General features: G+C 32.5%; 3 protein-coding genes across 5 annotated transcripts; 1 reads left to right on the top strand and 2 right to left on the bottom strand.

Moving 5' to 3' along the window:
- Positions 1 to 807: 807 nt before the first annotated feature.
- LOC136417382 (uncharacterized) lies at positions 808 to 14,606 on the top strand. 3 transcript variants are annotated; one of them, XM_066403050.1, is made up of 2 exons: positions 808 to 1,155; positions 13,926 to 14,606. In XM_066403050.1, the coding sequence occupies exons 1-2, from the start codon at positions 927 to 929 to the stop codon at positions 14,021 to 14,023; spliced, it is 327 nt and encodes a 108-aa protein (XP_066259147.1). In that variant the 5' UTR covers positions 808 to 926; the 3' UTR covers positions 14,024 to 14,606. The 3 variants fall into 3 exon arrangements, 2 of the variants coding, with proteins under 2 accessions (XP_066259147.1, XP_066259148.1); XM_066403051.1 differs by lacking the exon at positions 808 to 1,155 and adding an exon at positions 4,411 to 4,967; XR_010752805.1 differs by lacking the exon at positions 808 to 1,155 and adding an exon at positions 10,960 to 11,939.
- Vps39 (vacuolar protein sorting 39) lies at positions 14,466 to 21,644 on the bottom strand. Its single transcript, XM_066403048.1, has 15 exons — positions 21,424 to 21,644; positions 18,098 to 18,268; positions 17,599 to 17,699; positions 17,338 to 17,541; positions 17,038 to 17,283; positions 16,788 to 16,985; positions 16,588 to 16,736; positions 16,378 to 16,531; positions 16,106 to 16,319; positions 15,879 to 16,045; positions 15,533 to 15,772; positions 15,284 to 15,481; positions 14,989 to 15,234; positions 14,777 to 14,913; positions 14,466 to 14,728 (listed from the first exon to the last, which is right to left on the bottom strand). The coding sequence occupies exons 1-15, from the start codon at positions 21,500 to 21,502 to the stop codon at positions 14,668 to 14,670; spliced, it is 2,565 nt and encodes an 854-aa protein (XP_066259145.1). The 5' UTR covers positions 21,503 to 21,644; the 3' UTR covers positions 14,466 to 14,667.
- On the bottom strand, positions 18,699 to 19,776 carry LOC136417381 (jerky protein homolog-like). The gene is made up of 3 exons (XM_066403049.1): positions 19,585 to 19,776; positions 19,047 to 19,524; positions 18,699 to 18,983 (listed from the first exon to the last, which is right to left on the bottom strand). The coding sequence occupies exons 1-2, from the start codon at positions 19,638 to 19,640 to the stop codon at positions 19,047 to 19,049; spliced, it is 534 nt and encodes a 177-aa protein (XP_066259146.1). The 5' UTR covers positions 19,641 to 19,776; the 3' UTR covers positions 18,699 to 18,983.
- Positions 21,645 to 21,688: the final 44 nt, after the last annotated feature.

Genomic DNA, 21,688 nt, shown 5'->3' with positions numbered 1-21,688 from the left:
ACCAAAACACTGCCTGTCTCATGCTTAACGGTTTGCCAAACCATTGACTTTTCAAAACTACACTCAACAGCGTATTGTGAATAAAAATTTATCGATTAGTTTTTGAGAAAAACAGCAAACAAATCAATTTGGTAAACCATGCAATACAAACTCAGTTAAATAGTACGTAAACTATAAAAAAATTTGTTTGCTGATAGTTTGTGGTCACAAAATCGAAAACAATCCTATCTTTGGTTATTTTTATTTATTTATTTTAACCAAAAACTATTTGTGAACGCAAAATAAAAAATAATCCTATCAACAAACAAGTTTTTTTCTATTGCCTATGTATTATTTAACCCAGTTCATATTGCATTTTTTACCAAATGTATAGCTGTTTTTCTCAAAAACTAATCGATAGATTTTTAATCGCAGTACACCATTGAATGTAGTTCTGAAAGATTTTTAATTTGAGATGTCGCTCGCCTCATGTTTCAATTTTTAAAAACGGTCATTTTGTGCTACTGGTGACATAAGCAACATGTAAAAAAATAAACAAATGTTCAAAAATAGTATTTTTTGACCTATTTAATGCTGCTTTAAATTTTTTTTAAATAATAATTTATTGTTAGACCTGCACGGTAAGGTATAATGTAACATTACATTTACGATGCACATAATTTTTATTTGAGATATAAGGCTCTCTTTCAAAAAAATGTACGCCGTGTCAATACTTTTGTCTACCACTGTATATAAATGACAATCTATAACATGATCTGCAACGCAGATAAATCAATATACATATATGGAAGCGTGCAACTTTGATTAGGAAAATAATCAATGTTCGATGACTTTAATCGTTTGAACAGGAGCTATTACACTTGTTTATCTATTAATTTAGAAACTATCGGATATACAGGTGAACACACATTTTCCTAAAATATAGTATGTGTTGGAAAAAGTCAACGTGCGGTGTAGTATTGGTGGTAGTGCTTGTAGCCTTGATACGCAAATCCAGTGAGAGTTTTGTGACATATAAACGGTTCCTTTCGAACGATAGAAGGCCTGTTAAGGGAGAAATACATACTTTCAAAGCCAATATTCTCAGAACGAGATACAACTGTGCAAGGGGCCAGGTGCCGTTGATGGGAGATTGCAGAGATTCCTTTGGAGCCAGTAAGGGGAAGGAAATTTGATCGGGTCATCAAATGATTAATGGATTTAATTAATTTTGAATGAAATGATAACTGAGTAGAAAGTCGATGATAATTATCCATTAATCATAAACCAAAATTTTTGGGATCCAGATTATTGAGGGAAGAAGCCCAGGTAAGGCGAACTCTCCCCTATACATGAATAATGCTCACATATGTCCAATTCTGTGAAATTCTGTTCTCCGAACGTGGTTAATTGGTTAATCCACATTCACTTAAATTTAGATCATCACGGGTTATCCACGGTCGCTACCAACAATTTCACCTTCTGACTTTGGTTTATTTGGTTAACCTGACAGATATCGAATTCCGAGAATCTAAGAGAGCTAATTCGCCTATCTTGTCCATACTTTTATTGGGACACCCTACACCTTGTATATGAACGTATTCCGGCTCAAGTCATCGATTATACAGGGTGATTATTAAATTCCTGAACCTGTTTAAAGTATTCTTTATTGGACTAGTTACAATGAGGTACAGAGTTTTTGATTTTAATTCCAAGAGCGTTTTATTGTTTCTACCATCTAGATTATATTCTGTTCCACTGTTTAGTACTAATACGCCCTTTGTGATGATTAAATTGCTGAAAAATCAACTTTCTGTTTTGCTTCAAGCCTCATCATTGTATGAGGTTGTGCTTGTGACAATTTTACAACAATCGTTAAATGAGGAATAAAGATAATTAAATAATGTAGTTATCTCTCAGAATCAAAAATAATGACCCAAACCGGCTATTATCAGTTGTAAGTAACATTGACCTCTCAGGCTCAGTATTTTATATCCATAAGAAATTTTATATTTCAACGTTGCCACCGTTTGATTCTAAAAACTTGTGATTCATGGCTGTAGAGGGTGAGTCGTAATGGGCCGTCATAGAGCAGGTGCGTGTAGGAGGCCTCAAAATGTGACGATTTGTTGAATATATCCATTTCTACGGTTAATAGTTGAAGAGGTATTGATCTCCGAATTTGGTTTGTAAATTTCTAAAACCTGCATATTTCGGTAAATTTGGAACATGTTTTATTCATATTAACATCTTTACTTGGTAGCAATGTGAAATCGATAGACGCTCAATAAGGATTGGATTAGAGGTAAGATAAGGTCTAAATGTGTTAGGACTTTTTTACCTGTAAAGTAACTAACAAACGGTCAATATCATTCGATACCAAATTTAATTCTTAAACTGCGATTGCCCTTCAAAAGTTGTAGAAAACCTTATCATTTTTGACAAAATCACAGTTTTATGAAATAAAATTAAGCCAAATTTAAAAGGATTTAAAAGGATTATCAATCGAAAACGATACGGTTTTTGACTGATAATCTGTGTAAGAAAAACCTTATCATTTTTGACTGGTAAGCTATTTGTAATTTGCCAAAGTCATTCGAGTCATATATATATATATATATATATTCTAAATGTGGCATTACATCAGCGCGATTCGGATCAGAAATAGCTGGAAAATTTTCATTTAATCAGCAAGTTGATATGTTGTTAGTATTGAGGTTTTGCGAGGATAATTGTAGGAGGGTTGAGAAATACCGAAGAAGATTTCCTAATCGTTTAATATCACACCAGGAGACATATTCCAATGTTAAAAAGAGGGCTCGAAAGACTGGCTCATTTTACATAAGCGATTTTGAAAGGCACGTCGATCAGCAAGTAAACCTCCGAAATGAAGAACACATTTTACGAGGTATTGAAAATGGTTCTCGCACTAGTAGGGTAAGGGAGGCAAGATGACGTACGGGGTAAGATGACAAACTCAAGTTATCTAAAAATCTGAAAGATGTTTAATTTGTCGAGTAACAGTTTTTGAAATATTTATGTTTGAAGTTATAATTTAAGCCAGTAAATAGCGATTGAATCTGTTGTTTTAGTTTAACCGTAAAATTAAAAAAAAAAAACGCTGTTCGATGTAATATAATAAATGTCAGCTTGAAAATAAGGGATCTTTCAACAAAAAGGGAAGTTTTGATCAAAAATATCTTTATGTTTCCAAGAAATTTCTTAATAGTTAAAATATTCTGCAGGTGTCTTTCAAATGTTGAGTTTTTTAAAATCTTGTTGTAGATATGCCTGCCACAGAATCTACAAGTCTTAACTAATCCTTTACTTTTATCAAAAGCTGAAGAAAAATACTCGCTACAGGGTACTACCTAGAGTTACCCACGATGTAGTGAATTTCCCTGTTGAGTAATATATGGAAGTTTATTATCGATGCATATTTATTTCCATTAAGATCAAGTCATTCTTTTTACATCACATTGTCCCTTAGCATCGTCAACTTGCCGCACCTGACCCCACTTGATGTAATGTCACATTTAGGATATGTGCCACGTTACATGACTTTGCCCAATTACAAACAGCTTACTGATAAGCTTACTTGCTTGGTAAGTAAACCGCATCGTTTTTGACTGATAATCCTTTTAAATCCCTTTAAATTTGTTTAGGTTTTATTCCATAAAACTGCGATTTTATAAAAAATTATAAAATTTTCGAAAAATTTTGAAGGGGAATGAAAGTTTTAGAATTAAATCTGGTATTAAATGGTATTGTCCGTTTGTAAGTTACTTTATAGATTAAAAAATCCCAACTTTTTTTAACCTTACCTTACCCCTAATACATACCTTATTGAGCATTTATCGATTTTATATTTCTATCAATTAAAGATGTTAATAAGAATAAAATATGTTCCAAATTTGGTTGCGTGGTGATGACGCATTACTGAAATGTGCCGTTTTTCAGAAATTTACAAGCCCACTTCGGAGGTCAATATCTCCTCGACTATTAATTGTAGAAAAAAAATTCAAGAAATCGTCATATTTTGACGTCTGTTAAACTCACCTGCTGTGTGTCGCTATATAAAATACTAGCTCAATCACAGTTTTCACCATGCCTTCATAGAGTGAGCTACGGCAACAATGCATTTTACAAAATTAAAAATTAATTTTTAAAGCAAAACTGCGTATCGTCGGTTCTTCAGTTTGTTACAGGCACAACCACAATGGGGACTAACGCTTGCTTACTGGTGCTATTCATTGTGATATTTGCTTTCAATAAACGGCTTTGCCATGCACGTTACACCAGCTACTCAACTTTTATTACCCCCGTAGCTGAAACTGATAAGCTGTTTGGAGGGAACATCATCCAAATTAGAAATAACGATTGCGGAACTGGGGAAGTGTTCGTCATGAACGCGTGCAGGAAACGTTTCGGAGCTATGCGAAGGTAATCTACAGTGGTCAGCGATAATCACCAGTAGTGACCCCTCATTTATCATTTTTTTCTCCATCAATGCTGCCACATCGTGACCAAAGAACCACATTGTATTACAACTCATTCCATCATGAGCCTTCATAATGTCTTAGTTCGCTGTTGTTTAAATGAAACGTGCAGACAAAACGATAGATATTAATTATTGTTTATGTGTAGTAACAAATAGGCAATTCGATAAACAAAGCGGTGGCAACATTGTTTATAAATAACGAATTAAACATTGTTAATTTATATTCCTGTTATCACTCTGATGAGTTCTTAAACAGTGATCGGGCGTAAAATACAACCATGCGACCAAAATTAATTAAAGCAGTCATTTTTTTGTTGGTTTTAATGGTAGAGTTCCAGGGGGTTGTGAGGAGTAAACTTGTGCCCTACAATGATTTTCTGGTTCCTGTGAGAAATAAAGTGCAAGAAGGTCACATAATTGCGGTGGGAAGGTGTTCTAGGGGGTATGTCTTAGTGAAGAATGGTTGCCGAAAAACCTTTGGGCCAAGGTCAGTAAGAACTTTCAATTAAGAAATCACTTCGGTTTTTAAGAATTCAGCTCGAGTTAAGAGGGGTAGTTTAATGTTAAGTCTACATATAAAAGATCCTCAAGACAGGTCCTACGGGCATCGTCAATATTCGATATTTACAGTGCTCAAAAAGGTTATTACATAATTAAAGTCAAACGGATGTTACGTTCTTTGATGAAAAAACATGCAAAATTGGTTTTATGCGTGCTTTTATTATTCCATAAATAGATTTGGTTGTTTGTTGGATTGTAAGTTGGTTCATTCAATTCTGATAACGTTTCAATCGGCCTTAATAAGTCTGGTACATTCGTGTCTCTATTTTGTTATTCGACTAGTCATCTTGAATATTTGTAGCATTAGAACAATAATTATTATTATCATATTATGGTTAAGTTTCGAGACTCTACAACTAGCTTTAAAGGCAAATTTGGATTTGTAAAACTCGGCGAACACCTCTAAATGTTTTAAGCGCACTTTTGCATTTGTCCAGCAGGACAACAAATATCTTTAATATTTAGAGACAGTCTTGAATTTTAATATCTCTAAGTGTAAACGTCTAATCTGGATTTCTGATAATCTACGTATTCATTTTAAAATTTGAATATAATTTTCGATTTCAACAATCTCAACAGCCCCCTAGAATTATCCTCAAAATTTCCAGTTTACTAGTTTAAGGGTCATCAAACTACGGCCCTCGGACCCAATCCGGCCCTTGACACTTGTCCATACGGCCCGTGCCTAAATTGACTGTGAAAAAAATTCACGATTATTCACTATATTAAATATTAATGCTATATAAAAGCGTGTCAAACATTTTCAATCAACAGCCTCTATGTGAAAAAATGCATGTGATGTCCATCGTCGTTTGTTCACATTTAATGAACTATAGTAAAGTTGCATAGTTTTTGGGTAAATTGTACCTCGCCCTATACATATAAATTAGTCGGCTAACGTGGGGCTTTAGAAACAGAATTTCTACTCTTTACTAACGTGAATTAACAGCGAATGAGAGGCAAAACTAAAGGCAAAAATGTATGGATTTCGGGTGTTGTGTAAATTTAAATTTCACTTAAATTCGTCATGTTGAAAGATAAAAATCTTAGTTCCTTGGCATATTTGACCGTCAAGTCTTTTTATTCGATGACTGAATTCGCACCAACAAATCTAATTTTATTTTTGCTTTTATCTTAATAACTATAAACGAATCTATTTACATTGCGAGTATACTTGTTTTTTCAAAGAGATCACCCTGTAACCTCAAATCAACATATCTTATCGATTTTGACATTATCGTTGAGTATTCACACGTAAAATCAGCAAATAGAGGTTCTTATCTGACCGAGCTCCGTTAAGTCATCTAATGATAAATTTCTTAGTACAAACCAAACTCCCAGAAACCATCACAATTTATAGATATTTTAATCAATCAAAAATTAATTAGTGAAGTAGTTGTAGAATGCTTAAGACAGCTCTTGCAATAATAGTGATACTAATTCTAGAGATGTGTTTGATAGAATTGGGTGGTGGAACGTTTACGGTATATGAGGATTTTTTGACGATTATTAATGAGACTCAGGAAGGGAACCTTTTCTATAGTAGTAGATGTGCCAGAGGGTTCATTTTCAAGAAAAGGAAATGCATGCCGATATTTGGATACAAGAAAGGATCATAGAAGTACAGGTTCGTTTAGCTGATTGATTTAATATCTATTAGGAGCTACTGAAAATTTAATCAAGGCCAGTGGCAGGTAGCTTGTATCAAACAACATAAAACACAAATAGTGCGTACGTAAAGTACGGAACATATTAATTAAAATCTATGTGCATGAAATAAAAAAACAATTGCTGAGGCTCGTCAACCTTAATTCATAAATGCGCAAATATTGACATAAAAGATTTCTGATGACGTCATTAATATCGTAAATATGACGTCACACTGTTTTTTTTAATTGCAACTACGATTTTTGATATCGCCATTTGAATGATCTATTAATTCTGCATACAGGACGATTAAATTTTAAACAGGTTACATAACAATTTTTTTTAGAAAAAAAAATCTGAGGATTGCATTTTGTTAATGGATTTTGCACATATTGGTGCAAATCCCGCAACTACTATCATTGATTCCTTTTACCAATGAAGTAAATTTCTCGAGAAATGCAATAATAAATTTTCATAACAATCATGCACGGACCTAAGCAAATCCATACGAAGTATAATACTAGAAGTTAATTTTCAACACCAATTTTCGTTAAACATTTGGGTTGGAATTGTGGGTGATTGGCTAATTGGACCAATATTTCTACCAGAAAGACTTACAGGTGCAGTTTATCGTAACTTGTAACAATCGCTTTCTGAATTCCTTGAACATGTACCATTGGCAACCATAAATGCAATGTGGTTTATGTACGATAGAGCATCAGCATCAGAGCATTTTAGTAGGATTGCTCGTAAATTTGCAATGGAAACATGAAGATCGCTGGATTAGTCGTGGTGGACCTCACATATGATCAGCTAGATTTCCAGACTTGAACCCTCGAACTATTTCCTATGAAGTCATTTAAAATCATTAGTTTACACTAATCCAGTGGGAAACCTGGAAATTTTGAGAAATGGATGAAATTCAATAAAAACCAATCCTGGTATTTTTGAAAGAGTTCGATTGTCAATGAGAAGAAGATTAGAAACATGCATCCAAGCTAGCGGCAGTCATTTTGAAGAATTATTGTAACTTTTAATAAATTTCATGAAAAACATTTATCGCCTTGTATCTAGGAAACAAAGTTTTTTCCAAAAATCATCGAAGGACAAAAAATTCTTAAAATTACTTAGAGAATAGCCCCCTAAATTTTTGCCTAACATTTAGGAAACACCTGGTATAGGGTCGAAATATATACGACACGGTACTTTTTAAAAATATATATATAGCTCAAGCTGTCCCATCACCATCAGTATTTTTACACCTATAACACCTGTGTGATAACCATATTTGATTTTGATTAAAACACCAAAGTATGCCAATAAAACTGTAGCACTAATTTACAAGTTGCATCAGATTTAAACCGCCATACATAAATCATATATAGGCAATTTGATTTTAAGCAAGAAAGTTTTAATAAAAATGTATCCGTAAATGCTTGCTAAAAGTACTACAGCCCTTCAAAGATGATTGTCGGAAATTGATTTTTGCATTGTGTTTTTAAAATCATTTAAGATAAATATATGAATTTGTGTGCAAAAATGAAACTGAATCAAATAGTTGATTTAAAGTTAAAATTTTTCAAAATTATTAACCAGAGGCGTACGTTCGGGTGTTCTGTGGAGTTTAAAAACACTTTTATTTTAATTTTCAAAATATTCTCTTCGGTCTTTTACGCTTCGCGAAAGAAAAAGAGTTCTTTCAGTTAAAGATAATCGGGCGCAATTTCGATTAAAAGCTATTTTGAGGAAATACATCAGTAATAAAAAAAAACTCCAACAACTTTTTTTGAAAAAAAATTAAAAGAAAAAGAGAAGAAAATGCGTCGTCAAACATCTAATTTTAAATTTAAAATAACCACTTGATTCAGTTTAATTTTTGCACACAAATTCATACATTTATCTTAAAAGGTTTTAGAAATACCAAGTCAACATCAATTTTTGACGACTACCTTGAAGGACTGTAGCGTTCTTAGTAAATATTTGCAGATACATTTTTATTAGAGAACTTTATTGCTTAAAATTAAATTCTCTCGGCATGATTTATTTATGGCAGTTTAATTCTGACTCACTCTGTATATTTTAAGTGAAATTTCGTCGGTTAAGGCTCAATAAAATAAACCATTTCCAACAATACCTAATCGTCATTTTATATGGAATATTACATTCTTCCATGTACCGAGATATTTGCTTTATTAAACACACACAATAAAAGAAAATCTCGTATAAAAACATAAAATCCTCAGATGAAATTACGATTTGACATGTTTCGAACGACTCAATTCGAATAAGATTAAGTTTGGAAAATGAATGGGTTTTGGAAAATAAGTTCAGTTTTGATGGTGACTGTGGTACTGCAAACTTTAATGTGTCCAGTGGTTGAAGGCAAATTTATTACTTATTTTGAGTTTCTAAGGGACACCGCCATTAAGCAAGGAACTCTAATCAAAGTGTCTAGGTGTGTAGGTGCTCAGATTTCCAAGAACAACATTTGCAAGCCCATATTCCAAGCCAAGGTGCGTTTAAAAACATGTCTCTCTCAGTTTCTCATAAATTCGGTTAATGGAATAGTCGAGATATTTTAAGAATCGATTACTTTAGATTCAAATTTGTATACATATATTTAGTTTTGATAATCAAATGCTGATCGAATTCAGAGTTAGCGGGTATTAAGAGGGTGCTTCAAAACCTGGAACTATATTTTTTCGTTCACCTTTATTTATTAACTTTAATTGTCAATTTATATTTATAGGAAGTAAAAAAATTTTAGAGCAAAATGCATTTCAAATTAGAGTTTCCAAAAAAGGGAAATAGAAGATTTTACCGTACGCAAAACGAAGTGACAAATGTCAGGGTCAATTATCTCAGTGGACTAACCGGGGCCATTGATAGGTGCGGTAATATCTTACCGCACGCTAATATTTAGTTGAATTTACAAAAGACAACGAAATTAATACGCGTTAACTTGTTATCTTCTTGTCAGTTTTCTTAACATACATTTTAACACGCCATACACGTGACACTTTAACATATTATAACTTGAAAATTACATTCTGTGGTTCTAGTTCCGGGTTTAAAACATAAAGTATTTCCCAAATTCTTAATAAAAATTCAAATTATAGGATTTCAAGCAATGACGCAAAATGCCAAAATTCGCTAAAATATTAGTGAAAATCAAAATTCAGGAGTTCCAATTCACGATGTAAAAAGTCAACAATTTATAAAAATTTAAGCAAAAACCTAAATTCTAAAATTTCACTTCGGAATTTAAAAAACAAAAAGTTTAACAAAAAAAGGGAAATCCGTGATCCAAGGAAAAAATATACACAAATCTGGGAAATATCTTTTTTTTGATCTATAGAATTTACTAGGAAGTAAATTTGAACAAATTCCAAGTTCACAATGTAAGGTTAGTCTCAAATTTCCAAAATGTTATAAAATGATCCATTTTTTTGTATATCATATTTCTTGGAATTGAAAGAATATATACTAAATCTTTTAAAAAAAAAGGTGGTTATAATAAAGTAAAATTTTAAAATATCTCTCTAGATCAAAAAATATTAAAACAGTTTTCCAAAAATTTCCGAAATATACTGAGTTATACTGATTCGGATGCTTAGAGATAAAAATCACAGAATTTGTAGTCTCTTGTCGACCCACAGAGATAGTAAATATTACTTCTAACAGTCCTGCATTTACATATACTAAGTTACTGTAAATTTATTTTTTAAATTATACTCTCATAATTTTATTTTTTTTCAGATCGTAACGGATAGCTAGAGTACCAATGGTGGAATTTACAACCTCCACCAATTCATCAATTAAAAACCAAATTTACCAAGAAAATAATTATTTATTTAAGCAAATATATGTAACCAATGTAATGGTGTTTTAAATGTTCTTATTTCAATCCAGGTTAAAAAGATAGACGCACACTCCTTTCTCATTTTTGTTAATAAATTATTGTGCTATTTGTATATTTCTAATGTATTAATAATTTAAGGATCTTAATAGGTTATAAGAACGTCATTAAATCTTTTAAATAAATGTTTGAAATTTATACAAATATTGGTAAAAATAAGCTCTTAGTTACCACGTGATAGATTTACTTAAAGACGTTATACACAGCAATTCTTATAGGCATCTACATATATAGAGGGTGTACTATTGAAAACTTTGTATCTGGTTTATTTTGAGTTACAATCAAAATATTAGAAATTTCCACACGTCGATTTCGTTTATGAAGGGTACACATTTTAGCATTAAATGCAGATTCACCAAAATCACCCCCTTTGCGGGAGTGCATTCAGCTTCAAAATCTCATCATTATATATAATCCCAAGCTACTTTTTTCATGCCATTTTCAATAACTACTTATTTAGGACAAGAACTAAACTATTGCTATTTTTACTCTCGGTGTTAATTTTGTGTAGGTATGACAACACTAATTCCGCAAATATTTGACTGTAATTACTCAGCATTTAAAAATCATTTATCATACATTAAGGGGGAGATTCCAAACTACGCAAATTGCTCTGAAACATCTACATCCACGTCGGGTCATAAAATACAGAAAGCAAATAATCGCCTTTTAAAATCGTGGTATAGAAATGACAAAAGGAAAATAAATATCCTTTAGAGTTTATGGTTCAGATTGTTTCTGTGGGTATTGTACTGGATCATACAGGGTGTTTAACAGCAAATCACGAAGAAAAAAGATATTATCTTATTACAAACTATAGCATGAACTTAAAAATGTTTATGTTGTCTTTTGCTAAATATGCAGCTAAATATATAGCAAAATGTGCAAATAAAAGTAAATTTTCGACTTTCAAAGAAGAGATCATTTCTAATTAACATGTAAAACTGACCTCTCGGTGTATGTAATATTTACTTTACTAAACAAACATAATAAAAGAAGCTACAGCATCACTATGGGTGTGCGTATAAATATACATGAAATTCACAAAGTAAAAATAATATTCGACATGTACTGAACGAATGAATTCAAGCGAGATTTGGTTTGTGAGCGAAACTGGAAAATTGCAGGAACATGGATAGACTTCAAAAAAGTGGATCAGTATTGCTCCTGGTTGTTGTTTTGCAGTGTTTAATGTGTTCAGTGGTGGAAGGCCGGTTTATGACTTATTTCGAGTTTATACGAAGCAAGGTGAAAAGTGGAGATATAGGGGGTGTCCAGTCCTGTATTACGGGTTATTTTTACAGGGGCGGAACATGTAAAAAGACGTACAATGTGAGTTTAATTTGAGTTTTTTAACCAACGGTTATTTTCTGCTATATTAATCACATAAGTCAAAATGTTCCAGAAATATAAATTTTTTCTCTCGTTGTAGTCGAAGTTATCCCGAAGAATTTGATCCGATAACCTCCAATTAATCTACAGTTCCAAATTAATGTATGATCTCAAGCAAGAATTCATATTCTGTAAGATACAACTTATTAAGTTCATCACTAAATTAATCTACAGCAAAACTATATGCAGAGTCTTTTATTAAAAAAAAAGACCTCCCAACGACATATTGGCAAGAAACAAATTTTTGCAAGTGAATTAATTCTTATTTTCATATACTCAGGATTATCTTGAAAATCGACAAAGATAGCTGTAATAGGATAATGTATTAGTAAATCATGCCTCTATAGTACTACAATCTAAGGATAAAATTATATAATATATGCATTGGGATCTTGGAAACTGTAAGAGACCGTGGCGGTTAAATGGGTAACATTTTAGAAAACTTAAATAGAGACACCTATCAGATTAAAAAAATGATTTATCTTTTACAGTATTCCAGAAAAAATTAAAAATTTTTCGAAGAACGAGAACACTCCATTTCAAACTTTACTTAATCAAGTTCTTAAATCAAGCTAAAAATAATTTTGAAAATAAAAGATTATTGGAGCACTTTTTTTATAAAACCCGATAATGTATCAAGAAATGATCTATTGTCACTAGTTTCCGAGTTATGTGTATTAACCTCGTAGATTTTCATGAACGTTATTACATTTCCTCGCTCTTTTGAAATAAAGTTGAAAAATCTCTCAAATTTAACTACCACATTATTTTAATTGAAAGTAAAATAGACTTTTTTCAATGATATAGATTTTTTAAGTCCTTTCCAACAAAAAATAATAAGATGGGCCATATAAGAATTTACGAATTTACCATATATAACTCGAAAACCAGTGATAATAGACTATATCTTGATATATAGTACTCTATGCAAAAAATGACCTAATAATCTAAATCACTTTTGACAGTGTTTAAGCAAATTTAAAATTTATTAGTGTCATTTTTTGGTCAATTTTTTCATTTTTCATGGGCATGAAGATATAAGTTACCTGTTGCTGTTTTCAAGCTTCAACGTGCATGCATCACCAATTTGGGTAACGCTGTATTAAAGTTTTTATTTGTAAAACAGACTTACCAACGTCAACATGTGAAAAAATTCATTTATAAAGTATTATTACCGTATATCATAAGATATCACGAAAATATTCAGAGACAGCTGTAGGACTATTTAGTAGTATAATATTCTTCTAAAGCTTGAGAGAGGACCAACTCTGTCTCCTCAATAGAACTAAAAAAAAAATAGAAACGCTTTTTGAAATATTGCAATCAAGATTCCTTCACTTAGCCTAAATTGTCCCTCTAATAATTGATCGAACTAATCTAAAAATAGTCCATATGTAGGTCACATTGCCTACTCCCTACTTGATTAAGTAATAGGTACACTAGATATGTTATAACATTTCTTCCGGGTTATCAAAATATTTTACCAAAAAAAAAATGAACATCAATTTTTGTAAAATTTTCGAAAAAATGGAAAGTTTTAAAAAGTTAATCGCTATGAAACAATGCATATGAACTTCAATCCTCATAGTCATATATGTGCATGTGTCCTGAAATCCGTATGCTAGGTTTCATCCTACGCACTTACTTTGAAGTCAATGTATTGGCAGCTTAGGGAGACCAAATTAGATGTGTGCCCGATATTTTTTTTCATATGTAGTCGTAAAACCGTTTTTGTTCCAAGTAACAAAGAAAATGTATATATTATATTTATACCTACAAATATTTACAGCTTAAACCTAATGAAATACATTTTTTATCGATATGTTCTCTCTGCGTATCCATCTTATCTGAGATGGAAAAAGTTTAATATCGACAAAAATAAAAAATAATTAAAAATTATTTTAAATAATTTTTTGTTCGTTGCAGTTCAAGGCAGATGGAGGTTAGAAGGATTAGAAACCAGGCAGTATCAAGTCCATTCATCAGCATATTTTAAAATTTCAAATTCGGTCTTTAAGTTATAGTCAATATTATCATAAAGACAATGTATATATAAGTAAGTGAATCATAATTATTATAATTAGTATTATAAAGAACGAATATCAATAGACAATAATATGATACAAGACACAATATCGATTATTTCATGTTGTTGAATTCAATCATTTATTTTTGATGGAACACTAATGTTCATATACTTCATGAACTTTTCTCGAATATAGACAAATTATCCATGCAATGAGTCCTCAAACTTGTGTCACGCAACGAAACTTTGATTAACTAACGACAAATACCTCTCTAACCTTTTTTGTTAACAATTTTATTTTATTTATATTATTATATGTTAAAGCTGTACAAATACATTACATACCTTGTAATGGTATAAATCAACTATTGTTTGCAAAAAAATGTTAATATGTAATGAAAACACTCCTGATATTCTTATTTAGTGTTATTACTGGAGTCATATTTAGCGATGTTTTTGTGGGTTTAAAGAAGTCCTTTTTATTAAAGTCTTAGTTAAATTGTAGCTAGTATTCACTCTAATTAATTACAGTTCATTAAATATGATATACGTATAATTAATTATAATAATTGAATCAAATCTGTAGCAACATAATAAAGTATATTTTAATATTTTTCTGTTTCAAATAAAAAGTAATACTCCTTACACGTCTTTATGACAGGCGTAATGCACAACATCTCCATTAGGATACCAAATAAGGGCGCTGAAAAACTCAAATTCTCATTAAACTCACAATGTAAAAAGAACTTACGCTTGATTTGAAAACCTCTTCTTGCAAACTGGACAAACATTCATTTCTGTGATAAGAACGTGTTTGCTCTGCAATTTCAATTTCGTTTCTTGGAGTTGAAGGTGCTCGGCGTAGAGAAGACCCTTGAGGAGTTGTTCCTATTAAGGATTTTAGGTTAAGACGTCTCAGTTTTCAAATGCGACTCTTAATAAACTGCTACAACTAATTCTAACCTTTCTGCGTTCTTGCAATCCCTTCTGCAGTGCAACTGATAAAAATTGATGTATCCTAGATACGGGAATGTCATTAGGGAAAGTCGTTAAAATCTCCAAAGGATTAACTTTAGACGCGTTTTCTTCCAGGAGTTGCAAAGCCAGTTCTAAATCTGGTTGAGCAGTTTTCGGGGATAAAGTTACCCCCGGTAAGGCTAATAGAAAACTATCAGGCTTCAGGATTAAGGTTATCAAATAGGCGTAGACCTAATATAAGAATATTTATTTTATGTTAATTTGTTAAGGGAAGACTAACATTTTGACTGCCAGGCCCTCCTTTCTCGTAAATCCTGGCACAGTATTCTTTGGCTTTATTAATATCACTTAAAGCTCTCACATACAGGGCTATTGCTTGATCGTGTTTCCCTAAACGACCTAAAATCAAGGCTTTTTCTTCCAATAACGAATTCGTTTGAAAGTCTTTAATGACATTTTCTGCGGAATATTGCGTACTCTAAAAAAAGCAATTTATTAAACCCCCTGGACAATTATTTCACAAACAAACTTTCTCTAAGAAGGATTTCAACTTTTTCCTAGTATGCTCAGAATTATCGGGTCCGTCTTTCGTAATTTTTTCGCGATATTGATGAATGAGAGCATTGTGAAATAAAGGATTGTCATCCTTCCAGTTATGTATAATGTGTTCCAGATAGGGGATAGCGAGGTCTGGATGCTCTTTAAGTAAAGTGTCGAGAATGCGAGGTCGGGGAAGGTTTTCCACTTCAGGCAAGTCTTCAGTAAAAATCTGCAATAAGTTGGTCTCCATATCTTTTTGTGAAATTCACTATGATTAAGTTCAATTTGAATTTCCCATTCGCAACAGAGAGAAGACAAGAAGCAAGAATATTTACCTTCAAACCTTTCTCAGGCTCCTTTTTCAAAACCCACTCAGAAAATTGTAAAATCAAGGCCATATTTTCGGATCCAAGTTTCTGCAAATACTTTACGGTTTTCTCCACACTCTCCTCCTCGATACTCTTTTCAGTTTGGAGTAGTTCCAACGCTTTACGATGTTGTCCTTATTAAGCAATAAATGAATATTCAATGAGAGAAGCTTTATTAATCCGATTACCAATACCTTTGGTTTGGTACAAAATAATCAAATCATTATATTTTTTCATTTTCTTTAAAATCTTCTCAGTTTCTGCTAGGTGGCAGAAATTCTGTCGGAGTATTGGGGCCACCATGGCATCCTTGGTTTGCAAATAACACTTTACCAAAACTGTGTCGATTATTTGTAAAAGTTGATAAGAGGATTTGTTGCTTTTCTTGGTCAAATCACCTGACGACGACTGAAAAGAAAATCTATCATACCAAAAAGTTCTAATTTCCTATATTGAATTTAGGCACCTTAGATTCGCTCACTTGTGTGAAAGTGCGCATGGCAGTTAAATAGTCACTAAGCGCGGCGATACTTTCCTGAATTTCCTTATCAGTCCAATCTTTATTGGTGGAAGCAAAATCTTCTTGTTGCGTATGAGGCAACATATTAGGATAATATAACCTAGTGAATAGTTATTTTTTCTTTGTAATTTTAGTTTATTATTAGACATTAAAAACCTTATAACATCTTGGGGATCAGTTCCTAATTTCAAAAATTCCTTCATGCTTTCAGCAAACTGCTTCCGGGAAAACAAGTCGTACGCCAGTAAAGTTTGAATTTCGTGTATTTTTGCTCGCTTGTCCTCGTCGGATTCATCGGAAATTTGCTGAATTTAGCCAATTACAATATAGCTACTCTAGAAATTCACAAAACTCACGATTAATTTTAGTGCCAACTGAAACTCCTTTGCTTTGAGCAAACACTCAATTTGCTTCCCAATATCCACCATCTGTATGCACCATATTTGCGACAGAGATGCAGCGAATAAAATGCCTTGTTTAGCTCTAACTAAACATCGCACTTTGGGCATTTCAGACAAAGTTTGAACTGTCATACACGGGTCTAATGAACAAACCTTGAATAAATAATCTCATAAATCCTTACTGCATTAAGCTATCAAATCTTACTTCAATTGAATCTGTTAAAACCCCAAGAGTATATGGATCATCATATGCAAGATAAACGGGCGTTTCCGACCATTTTAATGATTTGTTTTTCTCAGTTTCACCCTCAATATTCACGAGAACAGTTTGATTTTCCCTACATAATGCAAAATTAGAATCTGATATAAGCAGAATGCACGGATCTGCAGCTTTGGCGCTAGAGGTTGGAAAAAGATCTGCATGTTCATTGTTATCACCGCGATTTCCGAGCTAAAACTCCGTAAATTAACTTTATTAATGTAAAAACACAAAATAACAACTCACTTTTAAAAGAGCATATTCGTCCCTGTATCCCAAACAAATAACATTTTGGCACCAGACCATAGACTTTGGAATGTCTGTTAAAGAAACATCCTCACAGAGCGGGTGAAATTGGTTGTTTTTCAAAAAATATAATTGAATTTTCCTTTTTACCACTATGGCTAATCTGACTAGATAATGAGTGACCCCTGTAGTTGAAATTACTTTCTGGAAACATATACCTTGGAATATACACATAAAATATAAGCACGAAAGTGACTTTACCTCAGAATTTATTGCAAAAAACGTAGCGCCTTTGCTTTTTTGAATCACATCTAAAGTATTAAGGCTTAAGGCATTTATATCATGAAGCTGAACGATAGAGTCTACAACATTAATAAGGAGCAACATTTTTTTTGGTAACACAGACAGTAATTATACAACTTAAAGAAAAAGTCCACGACCTTATATTGCTATTCGAGTCAGAAGCACTGTCTGTGCTTCATTCTAGTACAGTGCACCCACTGTAGCTCAGTTGGTACAACTATAGACTGGAAAGTGTAGTGGTAGCTGATTTGAACTCACCTAAATGTGGTGGATTTTTCCTTCAATTTTAATTACTGTCCACAATGTAAAAAAATTACTTGTTTCATTTTTATGTCACTAATTTTTTTGAAAGTGACTCTAACTTCAGTTCTTGCATAAGTATAAAATTTGCCTTAGCTACCATGGCAAACCTAGTCATATTTAACCTATACTTTATATCTAATAGTTATATATGTACCAGATAAACTTAGCAATAGGTGTTGCTCTGGAATGACTTCTAATTGTACAATTGGCTTTCTGGAAAATGATTTGCTCTGTCTCATCAAAGTTAGTTCACATTTTGGTTCCTTTTTCTCAAGGGTATACATAAAGAGGTGCCCTTGACGGGTACCAACCAAAAGAATATCTCCTGCAACAATATGAATACCATAAAAATCTGTTGTCTACATTTCCCTTACTGCACCCAAAAGTATATTGAGGACTAAAATATGCTATCTCATAACCATTTAATTAAATGAAAGTGAGTTTTATTAGTTCTCAATTTTTTGTATTTGTTTAAACCTGTTAGCAAACATAATAAGCCAAAAAATAAGTTTGTTAACATTTTAAAAGTAAATAAATATAATCCTGCAATTTCACACCAAACCTTATTGCCTACAGTAAAACAAGATTAATCTGTGAGTTCCTTAGTGCTTACTTAGGGTAAGGTAATTATCATTGGAGTACAGTAGACACTCGATACCGTGAACGAAATAAAACAACGCACGTTCACGTTAGCGATTTATTTATGTAATCGGGGGTTAATCTAAATAGAGTGGAAAACAGATTATTGGGTGACAAAATAGTCTGAAATTTTAGTTTGCTTCTTAGGATTTGTAATTTTTTGCACAAGGGTTGTTTCTCTTAGTCTTTTTAAAACTATGAGGTCTGTGAAGTCCACACCACTATATTCTGCCACTGGATTGCAGTATTTAATGCAGTTATAGCGCTGTCCAGTGACACTTTACTTGACATTTCTTGAAAATTCTTGACTACATGAACTTCACATTCTTCTTGGTCGTTTTCACATTCTTTTCTTTGTCAGCATCATTCCATTCCAATACATCAGTTTCCTTGAATGTGGCCTACAAATATACATAAATTACATATGTAATAACAGATTTAAATTGTAAAGATAAATCCCTTACTTATGGTGCTAGTGTATTTAGAAGATCACAGGATTTGGAGATTAAGCCTGCCTTATCATCGTCCCATCGACGTTTTAAAACAGAAAGAGGTAATTCATCATCGTCATCCTCGGACATTTCAGTGTTCTCTAAAATATTTCTCCAACATTTTGCAATAATTTGTGAATCGAGTCGATTCCATGCAGCCGTTAAGTTGACAACAGCTTCCTTAATAGTCAAGTTTTTCAATGTATCAGTTATGTTTGAATTACTTGCTATAACATCGGCCAGAAGGCTATTCCTGTAATATAATTTTGTAAGCCTAATAACATTTTGATCCATAGGTTGGATACGCAGCGTAACGTTAGGTGGAAGAAACATTGTTACTATCTGTCCATCTTCGCTCTTTAATTCTTCTTCGTTTGAATGAGATGGTGCGTTATCTAGCAGAAGTAAGGCTTCTATCGGGAGCCCTTTATTTGACAAAAAAACGTGTAACCTGTAAAGGAATACGTAAATTTATGCTACGATTTCAAGAAAAATACACAACAAAATTTACCTGAGGTACAAAGGAATGATGGAACCATTTTTAAAAAATCCACACACAGCAGTCATCCACGCTGTCTTGGAGTGTTCATAATCAAGATGACCTTGGATTGGCAGCTTTACCGATAACTAATGGTTTTACTTTATGTCTTCCAGTAGCATTTGTGCAAACTATTGTTATTCGTTGTTTTTCAGTCTTTCGTCCCGGCGCTGTTTTTTCTGCAGATGAAAGAAATGTTTTGTCCGGTAGAAGTTTCCAGTATAAGCCCGTTTCGTCAGCATTATAAAGTTGATCTAATGTAGTTCCAAGTTTCTGCATTTTATTTTTTAACTGCTTTTTGAAAGGGTCAATAAGTTCCGGTTGGGAAGAAAGTTTTTCCCCGGAAATTTTTAAAAACCTAATTCCAAATCTTTTTTTAAACCTCTGTAGCCATCCCTCACTAGCCGTAAATTCCTTATCAGTTTCCTTTATTTCAGAATGTATGGATTTGGCTTTTTGCTTTATCATTTCTCCGCTTATGACAAAATTTTTATTTCGTTGATTTAGAAACCATTTGTATAGCTGTTTTTCCATTTGTGGTAATCCAGACCCTTTAAGTGTTTTTCTTTTACTTGATCCAACATATATATCTGTTATTACTCTTAAAATGGTTTCTTTTCTTTGCTTTATTTTGCAAATCGTAGATTTAGCTATATTGTATTTTCTGGATAAATTTGAAACACTTGCACCTTTACTTAGCTCCTGAATTACAAGAGATTTTTCATGGAGAGTTAAACACTTTGGTTTTTTCAGCGACATTACATATAACAACACGTATTCACTAAACCTTTCGACAACCGTTCAAAAGCAACAGGCAAATGTTGCAATGCAAAAAATGAAACTATAAAGTAAAACTGGGGAAATACCGGGCACGACGGTCGGGCAATCCCGTATTGAGCACGACTGCCAGGGAATCCCCAGAAGTAGTTCCTCCGGTAATGGAAATCATTTGTTCACGTTATACGGTGGTTAATGTGATAGAAAGATGATTCACGTTATCCGGAGGTTTACGTTATCCGATGTTCACAGTATCGAGTGTTTACTATATTTTCCTACTTCACTTAAAGTAATGTAATTACTTTTCTATAAAAGATTTATTTTGCGACTTAGCACTATACTTTAGTCTTCAATATGTATTTCCTTTGGATTGAAGAACAGTTTATAGAAAGTAAAATAATTTGGTTAAATAGTCTCAATTGAAGATAACATATGCTTGCCTAACTGAATATCTATTACTTTGAGATATTGAGACATTTTTACATAGGGCTCTTACATATAAACAATTTCATCGCACCATCAAGCGTTGCCACCCGGTCGCTATAACACATTTCCCTCTAAGTCTATTAATTTTGAAATAACCTCCTGGATGAGATACTTAAAGCTGTTGTCCTGGAACTACAAAGAGTAGAAAGCCCCTGCTTCAAGTAATGTCCAATAAAAGTACTTATCCATCCACACAATAGATTTTTTTTTTCGACATTAGCCTTACTCACTGGTACAAATAAATAGAATAATATTTATGTTTAGAATTGCCCTGATATCAATCTGCTCGTTATCAATGGGATGTAACTTAATGTCTCCATTGCAGGAACTTGCATTGTAAAATGGCAAAAACCTAAATTTGTTCATTAGAATCCAATTGCTTTTGTATATGCATTCTTTATTTTCTATTTGTTTCCTACATAAACTTTTCTGCGGCTCAATTAAATAAAATGACAAAATCACTAATGCAAGCGACCTAGTAGCGCAACTCAACGATAAAGGGGTGCGTCTATGAGAATCCTTAATGAATGTAAATGCAAATATTCTTACCATAAGCAGCAATAGATTCCACCTGATAAGTTAATTTCATAAGCGAATGTAGCTGATAAGCTTGATGGGCACTAGGCATTGCTGTAATGTGAAGAGAGTATTGTTAATTCTGTTTTAATTAAACGTAATCTTTTCGGGTATTAAATAGCTTGAAAAGCTAGGTGATAATTAGAAAATACTATTATATTAACAGATCGTTATTACTATTTGTAATTTATGTATTGGCTTATTTCTAGGTTATAAACACGTTAGTGTCAGTGTCACA

This window comes from Euwallacea similis, chromosome 28, assembly GCF_039881205.1.
Source record: "Euwallacea similis isolate ESF13 chromosome 28, ESF131.1, whole genome shotgun sequence".
In the NCBI taxonomy this organism is placed as follows: domain Eukaryota; kingdom Metazoa; phylum Arthropoda; class Insecta; order Coleoptera; family Curculionidae; genus Euwallacea; species Euwallacea similis.
The sequence above is the reverse complement of the archived record's forward strand: the minus strand, read 5'-3'. Positions and strand labels throughout refer to the sequence as shown.